At 43.7% G+C, this 12,500-nt stretch overlaps 1 protein-coding gene across 1 annotated transcript in view; it reads left to right on the top strand.

Moving 5' to 3' along the window:
- Positions 1-12,354, top strand: part of LOC125028269 (transient receptor potential channel pyrexia-like) — a 17,665-nt gene extending 5,311 nt beyond the window's left edge. The window contains exons 3-4 of the mRNA XM_047617707.1: positions 8,258-8,416; positions 8,836-12,354. Coding sequence (XP_047473663.1) covers positions 8,258-8,416; positions 8,836-11,121 — 2,445 coding nt within the window. The 3' untranslated portion in view covers positions 11,122-12,354. The remainder of the gene's footprint in view (positions 1-8,257; positions 8,417-8,835) is intronic.
- Positions 12,355-12,500: the final 146 nt, after the last annotated feature.

Below are 12,500 nucleotides of genomic sequence, written 5' to 3' on the forward strand. Positions count from 1 at the left end.
GTCTCTTGGGGGGTCTCAGATCTATCTTCAACAATAAACCAGCAAGGAAAGACCTCTTTCATCGACCGCCCAAGACCATCTCTCTTACGCTTACATCTGGTTGCTTGCGGTGGTCTCTTATGCTTACAGATTGGTCCACTTCCACCCATGGACAGCTACTGCTTTGATTGAAATTGTCCTCGGATAAAACTGGTAGAGCCATGTTTCATCCCCTCTTACAATTCGGCTTCGAGTCCTCATCCCACTTGTTTAAAATTTCCATTGAAAGATCTAACCTTGTTTTCTGCTGATCTGGGCACAACACTCAAGGGACCCATGAAGCGGAAAGCTTGTTTAGCCCCAAACTCTCCACAGAGTCCACAGAGATGTTGAGTGTGTCTGCTACTGATTCAGTGGTTATTCGTCTATCCTTTTCAATCATGTTGCGAACAGCATCAGATTCAGTGGTTATTCGTCTATCCTTTTCAATCATGTTGCGAACAGCATCAATGTTTTCCTCACAAACTGACGTTGATGGCCTGCCACTGCGAGGGTCATCTTCAATTTCGTTTCTTCCACTTCTGAACCGACTTTTTCATTTGTAGGTTGTTGATTTCTTTGGGGCACCATAAACTTGTTCCAGAATGCCAATGATTTGCCTATTCTCCCAGCCGAGTTTCACCATGAATTTAATGTTCTCATTTGGTTCTCTGACACTCGGCAATCCCACCGTGGCGGTGGGATTGCCAGCAGGCGCTCCTGCCGCCATGGTGTAAGCATATCCCATAACCTCTTTACCAGCACGGCGGCTGTTGATGCGGTCCCTGTCTCAGGAATTGTGTATGCTCACAATTCTCTAAGTTTCGGTGCTTAACGTGGCGGTGGGATTGCCAGCAGGCACTCCTGCTGCCATGGTGTAAGCATATCGCACAACCTCTTTACCAGCACGGCGGCTGTTGTAGGTGGTCCCTGTTTCAGGAATTGTGTAGGCCCACAATTCTCTAAGTAATGTACTAGTGTGGCGTTCGGCTCCCCGCAGTACATGCAACACCTCTCTTCACAGTCTATTGTCTCTATGATCTGCCATGCACAGTGGAAACCTAGGCGCATTCTGTGAAGAATGACTACGGTACCTCTGTTGATTATTTCAGAGAGTGCCAGTGGTTCATAGCCTGTAGCATCTGAGTAACCGCTGGCCGAGGGGGAGGATCTCGTGAAGCTGCAGGAGGAAGGTACGGGAGGCCGCAGTACACTTCTTAAGTAATTTTCGGCTTGGTTTTATGATCATGGGATTCAGGGGCATACCCCTATCAGTGACGGCTAGTCTGTCAGCAAGCTTGTTCCCTCTGATGCCAATGTAGCTAGGGACCCAGTTAATGATTATTCTTCTACCCTGAGCGAGAATTCTTTGTGCTAAGGTAAGTATTGTGGTCAGGAGGTAAATGTTGTCTGTGTGTAAGCTGTGCTGTAAACAGTCAATGGCTGCCCTGGAGTCTGTATGTATGACCACGTGTCCTTCCCTTAGGGACGGGTGGGCTAGGGCTCCAATGATTGCAACTGCCTCTGCCTGTAGCAAGGAGGTGTTGTCTGTTATCCTCATGGATTGTGTTGTATCCCTTGCTGCAAAGCCGGTGCCTGCAGTGTGGCTCAAGGGATCGACCCAACCATCCGTGAAGTATGTTCTACTACCCAGAGGAGTGAAAGCTGCAATGACCCTCTGGGCTTTTGCCTTTAGACTAGGTGTGGGGTATTGGCTCTTTGTCATTGACAGGCTCATTATAGAGAACTCTATCAAGGTTTGTACCCACGGCGAGGCTTCGACAAAGTCAGGGTGGGGGAAGTCCATGCCCTTAGCAAGAAGCTGTTATTTCAGCTGATAGCATATCAACACCCTGGCTGTGTGAGACAGCCAGGAGTTGCTTGCAAAGAGCTCGTTCTCTTGTTCTAGGCGTCTGACTAATTTTTGTCTTAGGCTTGTTTTCCTGGGAGCCTGGATGACCTTTGACAGGAATTGTGTTGCCATTAGATCGATTCGTGAGTCCAGGGGGAGAAGGTTTGCCTCCATCAGGAGGTTGAGGACCTTCGTCCACCTTGGGGCACCCAGAATGATCCTGGCAGCTTCATTATGGACTGTCTCCAATTGGTCTTTGTACTTTTTCTTTGTGTCAATTAGAGCGACTGAGGCATTGTTCACAGTGGGCCGGACGGCATGTACATAGAATAAAGTACTTTGTGTTTGGCTCATATGTGTCTCCCAGTCATTAGTCTCATGACAGACAGTCTTACTTTGCATCGGTCAACCAGGTACTGGACCTCCTTCTGGAAGGAGAGGGTCCGGTCTATCCTTACCCCAAGGTATTGGAAGTCCTTGACCCATTCCAATTCCACTCCCTGGACTCTCTGTCTCAGAGCCATGGCTTTGGATTTGGCTGCAGAGATCTTTAGTCCTGTCCTACAACACTCCTCGGACACAAGGTCCAGACAACGCTGGGCTTTATTCAGGCAGTATGGTCCAGTGGAGGTGATAGCAAGATCGTCTGCATATGAGATGATCTTGCACCCCACTGGGAGGTTTATGTTGAGGATACAGGACATTGAAGTGTTAAATAGGGCTGGAGTGAGAACCCCACCCTGTGGCATTCCATTTTCTAGTGGCATGTGCTGTGATAGGTGACCCTGGAATTTGACTCTGGCAGTCCTATTCCTGAAGTAGTCACCTATCCAAGGCAAGAGCTTTCCTCTGATTCCCTTCTGGATCAGGCTCTCTTGAATGGCAAGAGGACTTGCTAATTCAAAAGCCCTCTCCAGGTCAAGGAATACTACCACAGCTGTGCCCGTGCTGATTGTGCTTAAGAGCGTGGCTATGCTGTGCGCTGTGCTCATGCCCCTGGTGTTTTTCTTTGCTGGCCTTGCCTGGCCAAGGTCAATGTGCTCTGGCTCTGGCTGCACAGATTCAGCATGTTTTGGCTTTGTCTGTGAAGACATGGCCTGGATTGGAGTGAGGAGGGGTCTCGTCCTGTGGTGAGGGTGGGGCTGCTTTCGCTCTCTCCAGCTTTCTTCCCTTCAGGACTGTGACAGACTGGGTCATTGCCGTCATGGGGACCGTGACTGCCTTCTCGTCCTCTTCATTCGACCTCCCCAGGGCTATTGCTACTGCTATGACTACAGCAGTCAACAGGAGAGTTATATCTTCCTCATCAGAGAGGAGATGATCATCTCTTGGGGAGGGTTTTGTAGTGCTCTTAGAACATTTATTCCTTTGATTCTTTTTTTACACTTTTTTTGCTCCTTTTTGTTGGAGACATCCAGTGTCGTTTTGTTTTCAAAGTGAATCCCTCTTCCCTCTGAAACAGCCACCCAAAGGCTGTTTCACCTCACTGAGGGAAGGGAGCTCTTGCACCTTTACCAGGCAATTCCTTTCATCCCTCTGAAACAACCACCCAAAGGTTGTTTCACCTCAGTGAGGGAGGAGAGGACCTGTGCCTTTTCAAGGGAGGCTTTTTCACTTTTGTTCTTTCCCCAGACATAGGTGCCTGGGGGGAGCAAGAACAAAGTCTGGTCGCTTTTTAGCAACCTCTTGCCGCCTGAGGGCCACCTCTTTAGCAACCTCTTGGCGCAGTTGGGCCATTTGGCTGTTGTGTCCCTCTTTTCTTCTTTGTATGCCTTAAGGCATACCTCTGTGTTGTGTGCCTTGCTACAGACACCACATTTAGGCTTGGCTGTGCAGTTAGCCTGGTGGTGACCGTATTTCTGGCACTTCAAACACCAAAGTGGTACAGGCACATATGTTTGAAGGTTGTAGGTGCCCCAGTTACCCAAATCAAGGGTAGTGGTTGGGGCACCTTTCATGTTCACCAGGACTTGCCTGGTTGGAGTCTTCCCCTTCGACATTCGGGAAGCTTTGGGGCTTGCTCGTGGGGACAGCAGCTGATTCGGCTGGTTCAGCCTGCTCTCCTATCTCAGTAGAGAGCTCATGGGCCTCCCTGGCTTGGCTGCTGGCCCGGAGCAGCCAGCACGAGAGTCAATCTGTTGTCTGTGGATAGACACATTGGATTTGGATGGGTTTTCTGTCTTGTCCATCTTGGCAGCAGGCGTGGTGGTGTCATCCTGTTTGTGGTTTTTTTTTTTTTGGCTTCGTGGTGGCTGCCGTGATCTGGGCCTTGTGAGGTTCGTCAACTTTAGGTTCTGTCTGTGGGGGGGGGGGGGGGGTTTGGTTTGATTTTTCCATGTGATGGGAATGTGCTTCATCCTCTCATGCCCCCACCCACCATGGAGTTCAACAAGGGGAAGCTGAGTGTTAGAGCCAGTGTCTAACAGCTACAGGGGTGATGAGAGGATATACGCAGCCAAAAGCCATTGTAATGGCGCTCACGGACCATTGTGAGTGCCAATGGTGGCATGACTACTTGACCCTAGCCTCCCGAGGGAGACCAGCCGATTGACCGTGACCGGGCCAGGATCAGGCCGCCTGTCTTGCTGGACCAAAGAGGCGTGTTGCTAGCCGAAGGGTGTACTCATTCATGGCATCGCTCAACCTTCAGGACTCCCGTCTCCACGGTGCACAAGGCTGCCACACATGGCAAACGCGTGGGTAGGTGTAAACCCCTTGGGAGAGACCAGAGGGGATGCCCTTCCACCTACAGGACATGATTGTTTGGAACCCTTTTGCTCATCCCTCTGAAGCAGCCACAGTTGCTTCACCTCAGTGAGGGAGGGAGCTCTTGCACTTTTTCCAAGAGGTTCCTTTTATCCCTCTGAAACAACCACCCAAAGGTTGTTTCGCCTCATTGAGGGAGGAGAGGACCTGTATCTTTTCAAAGTGAATCCCTCTTCCCTCTGAAACAGCCACCCAAAGGCTGTTTCACCTCACTGGGGGAAGGGAGCTCTTGCACCTTTACCAGGCAGTTCCTTTCATCCCTCTGAAACAACCACCCAAAGGTTGTTTCACCTTAGTGAGGGAGGAGAGGACCTGTATCTTTTCAAAGTGAATCCCTCTTCCCTCTGAAACAGCCACCCAAAGGCTGTTTCACCTCACTGGGGGAAGGGAGCTCTTGCACCTTTACCAGGCAGTTCCTTTCATCCCTCTGAAACAACCACCCAAAGGTTGTTTCACCTTAGTGAGGGAGGAGAGGACCTGTATCTTTTCAAAGTGAATCCCTCTTCCCTCTGAAACAGCCACCCAAAGGCTGTTTCACCTCACTGGGGGAAGGGAGCTCTTGCACCTTTACCAGGCAGTTCCTTTCATCCCTCTGAAACAACCACCCAAAGGTTGTTTCACCTTAGTGAGGGAGGAGAGGACCTGTGCCTTTTCAAAGAAGTTTCTTCAGCTCTCAGAAACAGCCACCCAAAGGCTGATTCACCACAATGAGGGAGAGAAGCTAACTTTCGAGGCAGTTCCAATGGCGGGACGGGAAGGCGGTGTTCTGTCTAGCAGCAGCTGTTTTGACAGAACCAGGCTGAGGGCCTGACAAAGGGAGGGGCTCCTACCTGCCTATTCATTCCTAAACGATAAACTAGAGTGGCAGTCATCAGATGGTCTGCCATACCAGTCCCTAGCAAATAGAATGGCAACACCGTACGGGAAGTAAAGGTCTGCTCATGTCCGAGCACGCGCCCGAAGATGGGGTTCAGTTCACCAGAAGGTGAGTTATCCTAATGCCGAAAAATCCATAAAGGGAAGAATAGGCTAGGGAGTACGAAGCTAAATGCAAGCAAATAGCATCGCTGCAGCAACAAAGGGTGGACACCGAAGCGTCGCGGTAACGCGTAAGAGCCGAGTCCGAATTTGCCGGGGGGCGGGTCCTGTATATAACCGGCAAAAAAAAAAAAAAAAAACGAGACCAAGGGGTCTCGGTAACCTTCGCGTTGTTCGGCTTGGCTCCACCCGCTGCGCCCCGTCGAACGCCTTTCCCGGTATGATCCTCCCATCGCTCTGAATTAGCCGCGTAAGGCTAATTCACCGCAGGGAGAGAAGAGAGGAGTGTCCTTCCAAGGTGGATCATGTGGCTGGAATGACGTCGATGCTTTGTTACCTGCATTAAAGGGTTCATGTTTGAACACGTTATAATCCGTTGGTACAAGAATGTTCAGGTGGATTGAAATCAAAATCCTTTCATATGATTTTTAGTTATGGACTTTTTCCACGAACTTTTTGAAGCCCTCTTAGATAGATAGATAGATAAACAGATATATTTATATATATAAATAATTATATATATACAGATATGTATATACATATATATATATATATATATATATATATATATATATATATAAGTACACACACACACACACACACACACACATACACACACACACACACACACACACACACACACACACATATATATATATTAATTTTTAGTTATGGACTTTTTCCACAAACGTTTTTGAAGCCCCTCGTGTATATATATATATATATATATATATATATATATATATATAAATATTTATATGTATATAAATATATATACACATGTATATTTATGTATGCATATATGCACATTCATATATATATACATATAGACATACATACATATATGTGTATTTATGTATATATATATATGTATACATATGTATACATATGTAAATATATGTATATATATGCATATATATGTATATATATATGTATATGTATACATATATATCTAATATATATACACATATAAATATATATATATATATATATATATATATATATATATATATATATATGTATATACATATATAAATACATGTATATATGTGTATACATTTATAAATAAATGTATATATGTATATTCATATATAAATATATATATGTAAAAGTACATATGTATATATATGTATGTATATATACACATTCATATATATACATGTATATATAATTATATAGATATACATGTGTGTATATATATGTATATATATTGCATATATTGTATATATGTATACATATATGTATATATGTAAACATATATGTATATATGTATATATACATGTATATATATATATATATATATATATATATATATATATATGTGTGTGTGTGTTTTCACACATATACATACACATACTTACACACATACATACATAGACACTTCTTTCGGCTGTTCCCTTTAGGCATCACCATAGATCATTCGCCTTAATCTTTTCTGTTACACGGGACCTGCGCGCCTTCCTTCGCCACATCCCTACCCCCCCCCCCCCCCTCTCTGCTCCTCCTTTGGTCCTCCTCACACTCCTTCTCCCTTTGACTCCTCACTCCCGTATCGTAATCTCGCCCCTCTCATCGCGTCTATGCTGTCCGATGTCACACCTGCGCTTTCTCTAACAGGTGTAGCCTCGTAGGGTGGGTGGTCTGACTACCGTCTTGCTGTGTAACCTCTCCCATTTATTCTTGCAGATGCTCTTCTATTGCAAAGCACTCCTGCTACTCTACATATAGATGAAGAAATAGATGAGTAAATAAGTAAATATAACTAACTAAATAAATGAACAAAGAAATACATAGAAATAAATACATAAATGAAAAATACACACACACACACACACACACAACACACACACACACACACACACACACACACACACACACACACACACACACACACACACACACACACATATATATATATGAACTGCGTTCATGTTGAAAAATGTATAAAAGGTATGAATGAGAATGAATATGACCGGTTTCGACTTTGTCTTCGTCAGAAATACATACATGTATTTCGAAACCGGTCAAATACATCTCTTGTGTTGTGAAGATATTCATTCTCATTCATACCTTTTATACATATATATATATATATATATATATATATATATATATATGTTTATATGTAATTTTTCATTTGTTTGTTTATTCATTTATTTATTTATTTCTGATTATTTCTTTGTTTAGAGAGAGAGAGAGAGAGAGAGAGAATGAGAGAGAGAGAGAGAGAGAGAGAGAGAGAGAGAGAGAGAGAGAGAGAGAGATGAAGAGAGAGAGAGAGAGAGAGAGAGAGAGAGAGAGAGAGAGAGAGAGCGAAAGAGAGAGAGAGAGAGAGAGAGAGAGAGAGAGAGAGAGAGAGAGAGAGAGAGAGAGAGAGAGAGAGAGAGAGAGAGAGAGAGAGAGAGAGAGAGAGAGAGAGAGAGAGAGAGAGAGAGAGAGAGAGAGAGAGAGAGAGAGAGAGAGAGAGAGAGAGAGAGAGAGAGAGAGAGAGAGAGCGAACGAGAGAGAGAAGAGGAGATGAACATGAGGGATACAAACAATATCTCTTCTGTTTACCTTAACATAAACCTCCCTTTCCCCCAGAGCATCCAGACTGGAAGTGTGCGGGAAGTTACGTCACTCCTGGAGCAACAGCCGTGCATTGTGAACAGCCCCAGGTATGGTGGTCTGGCTCCCATACATTACGCGTGCCACAAGCAGAATATTCGGATACTCAGAGTTTTGCTCGATCATGGAGCCAAGGTAAGGCTTATAGATCTAGAAGGGAATTGTATATTTGGAAAAAGTAAAATAAAGGATGGAAACGAGGTGCAAGTAAAGCTGCTGAAACGTAGATTATAGATCTCGAAGGCTATTATGTTTGTCCAAAAATTAAATTAAATAGGGGTATAAGGTACAGGTTTTATTTTACCTTTAAGGAACATTTTATAGAAGTTTATTTTATAATTTGATATCAAGAGAACAAATACATATACTTTTTCCCCTTCTGAGTAATCTTATTTACGTTTAAGCTTGGTAAATTGTTATCTTTTTTTTTCTTTTCACATGTAGAGCGCTGAAATGTAGCTTATATATCTAGAGGGAAGGAGCTTAAAGTAAAACAGGGATATGAGCTATCGGTTTTCATTTGCAATCGATTTATCTCTTTTTTTTTGTAACAGATAGGATCCATGGACACCCTCGGAAACACCCCTTTGCACTTGGCTGTGAACGACACTTGGATTGACGGCGTGTCGGAGCTCCTGAAGCGAGGGGCGTCTCCGAATGCCAAGAACGCCCCGCCCTCCACGATCAAGGAAGTGGTTGTTGAGACGCCCCTTCATGCTGCGATACGCCGGCGGGACACGGCATCAGTAACGCTGATGATGGAACATGAACCCGACCTTAGCATTTTGGATGGGAATAACTGCTCTGTGCTGCACTTGGCCGCCCAGACACGTAATCTGGAGCTGGTAAGGAAGCTGGTGAATCAACCAACAGCTGTCAAGGAATGTAACAATAAGGACAAAAACGGCCGGACGGTCCTCCTCGCCGTGCTGTCTGAAAAGTGTGATGAGGATTCCGAACTCCTGGTCATTGAGCTGATTAAGATTCTGTCTAGATCCGTCGTAGATATTAATGCTACCAATTATGTGGGGGAGACACCTTTGTTTCTGGCCTCTCGCTACGGCCTGAGCAGAGTCGTTGAACTTCTGCTCTCTCTGGGATCGGATCCGACCATCCTGACAACCTGGAAGCAATCTGTCCTTCATGCTGCATGTCTCTCTGGCTCCTCAGACACACTTGACATTCTTCTGCAGAGGGATGATTTGAAGAATATGGTCACTGTGGTTGACAATGATAAATGTAGAGCTTTTGATTATGCAGTTAGAAGTTGGTCTGTCCATTGTTGTTACCTTCTGTTAATCAACGGTGAACACCTCGCCAATATCAAGGATGGCGTGTCGAACTGCGAGCTGATGCTCGAACATCTCCCTTCGGCTTCACAGGTCCTGAAGAAACTATTTAATTCTCACGTTCATATGTCAGAAGAGTCTCTGCATGACCCAGACTTCAGCATTACATTTGATTATTCGGCCCTTCTCTCGGAGGAAAAGGGGACCATTCAGTGTTCCGTAGTATCAGAATTAGTACATTCCCCTTCTGAAGATCTGATCAAACATCCTCTCCTGGAAAGCTTCTTATACGTCAAGTGGTGCTGCATTCAAAAGTACTTCTACACCGGCGTCTTGATGTACTTCATTTTCCTAATCCTTCACACCTCTTACGTTATGCTCACCTTCGGGAATTCGCCGATAGACTGGAACAAACACATTGCTATGTTGTGGACTTTTCGAGCAGGACACATCTTATTTTACATTATTCTTCTCTTCCCGAACGTTATTATGGTAATTGCCAACTTTAGGAAATATAGCAAACAAGTGGAAACTCTAATAAGACTTGTGACGTTTATCAGTTCAGCTGTTGTAGTTTTCTCACCAACTATAGACTACAAAGCCTTGGAGGAGATTGCCATTAGTAAAAACATGGTATCCCCAAATGACCCTTCTGCCTACCTACCAATGACGACGGAGAGACAAATGGCCGCAGTTTCGGTTTTCTTTGTGTGGGTTGAGCTTATGATGCTTCTTGGACGCTACCCGATGCTAGGTACTTACATTCTGATGTTCTCTGGTGTGGCTAAGTCTATGATGAAGTTCCTGTTTTCTTTTGTATTCCTTCTTTTTGGATTTTCTTTTAGTTTCCACATCTTGTTTCAAAAACTATCGGTTTTTAAGACATTTCCCCTCTCATTCGTTAAAACATTGATGATGATGAGTGGAGAGATAGCATTTAGTGAGTTCGTTCTGGCAATGGATGTGCCTCTTTCTGGACTGGTTTTCCTGTCCTTATACTTATTCATAGTGGCTATCCTGTTAGCCAACCTCTTCATTGGTTTAGCTGTTAATGACATTCCGAGCCTACAGAAGCGAGGCAGAATCCACAGGTTGGCAAAAGAAGCCTCATATATCGTGGCTTTCGAGAAGCTGCTTTTGGTGCTAAAGAGCCGAACGTCCTTTCCCCGCCCTCTTCTCCAGCTAGTAGCTCGCAGGTGCAGGATCAAGCCGAAGGTTAAAGTCTTCCCCAATAAAAAGGAGACTATTGTTACTCGCGAGAATATTCGAGAGGCCATAAATCTTCGTAACCTGGACGTTCCTAAAGAAGAAACTTATACCTTTGACGATCACAGTGTTTCTAGTTTATGCCTCAAGAGCGGCCAAAAACAATATGCAGAAGAGATTACCGCATTAAAAAGTAGAATTGATGAACTTGTTAAATGTTGCAACAGAACACAGCAGCAACTAAGTCTTATGCATCAACTGTTGGATACTCACATGGGACAGATGTCTCTGCAACTTCAGCAACATCAGCGAACTATGCAGGAAATATATGACCGGTCTTTTTGAGAAAACGGAACGATCCAGTCTGACAGCCCGCACTGAGAGGCATTTGCTCTAAGACTAGTGCTTCCCAAAATTCAATTCATGTACCTCTTGACTACCTTGTATTTTTATTATGATTTCTGTGCCAAACCATTTGTTATCCCCAAAACCACAGCCCTCATCACTACCATAATCATGGCCATCACCATTCACCTGTTCACCACAGTCCTCACCACGGTTACCACCACCACGGATATCACCACACAACCCACATTAAGGACCGGTCACACTCATATATTCTGTCCAGGGATCCCTTTACAGAGCTGGACGTTTCCCTAGCTGTAAACGGATCGGATATGAAAATCCCTCTACAGCGCGAAAACGCTATGTCGGTATTCTATCCCTCCCTAGAGCTTTAAGATATCAAAACTATAATATAATTACTGGTAAACTCATTACATAGAATCTTACAAAGAATAATTATATATGATAAAAACAAAATTAATCATTAAATACAATGATATATTGCATCGAACAATGATACACCATTAAATGGTTATAGATAATTCCAATAAACGTTCATTTGACTAACAAACATAATTATTAACCCACACCGTCACGCCAAAAACATGGATCTCTCATCGGAAGTTATTAAACCCGTATTGGATATAGTGAGAGCCAAAGAGCCATTGTGTAATACCATTCATTAAGTGTATAAAAACAGGAATTTGAAGAGAACATTAATGAATGGATTAAGCAATGTTTTAAGCCCCTATAAACATCCTGAATAGAAAGCGCCATTGTTTACTGTTATGAACGCTGAACTGAGACGATGGTTCTCTCTGAAGGAACACTGAATGCAGTGTGACCAATCCCTCTCTGTAGCTGATTAGACTTCGGCGATCCTATCTAGGGATCCTAGGACAGAAGAGATTAGTGTGACCTTCGCTTTAACCATCACCATGACCAACACGGAAATTATCGCCGACACTACCCATGTTTGCCTCAGTCTAATCCATACTTACATCGATCGAAATCTTTGTTATTGATAATTAGTAATTACTGATCTAATTCAAAGTAATACCTATGATAAGTAAATATTGTACAGAGCATGTGTAATCTACTAACTCTCATGGAAATTTAACGAATTCCCTAGGATTGGAACATTGTATAAATATGGTTTATGGTAAGTGTAATGATAATGTATTTATTATTATTATTATTATTATTACTCCAATAAATTTTAGACATGCTTAACAGGTCATTTCAAGCATCCTGATGAAACTCGTAATAAGTTCAAACACGAATTCACTTGATTTCACAATATTTTAATGTTGAAACTCAGAATACATGATCGCAGTAATAAATATCATAATTCTTTAATCCTAATGATCACTTAAAGT

Source organism: Penaeus chinensis, chromosome 8 (assembly GCF_019202785.1).
Source record: "Penaeus chinensis breed Huanghai No. 1 chromosome 8, ASM1920278v2, whole genome shotgun sequence".
NCBI lineage: Eukaryota > Metazoa > Arthropoda > Malacostraca > Decapoda > Penaeidae > Penaeus > Penaeus chinensis.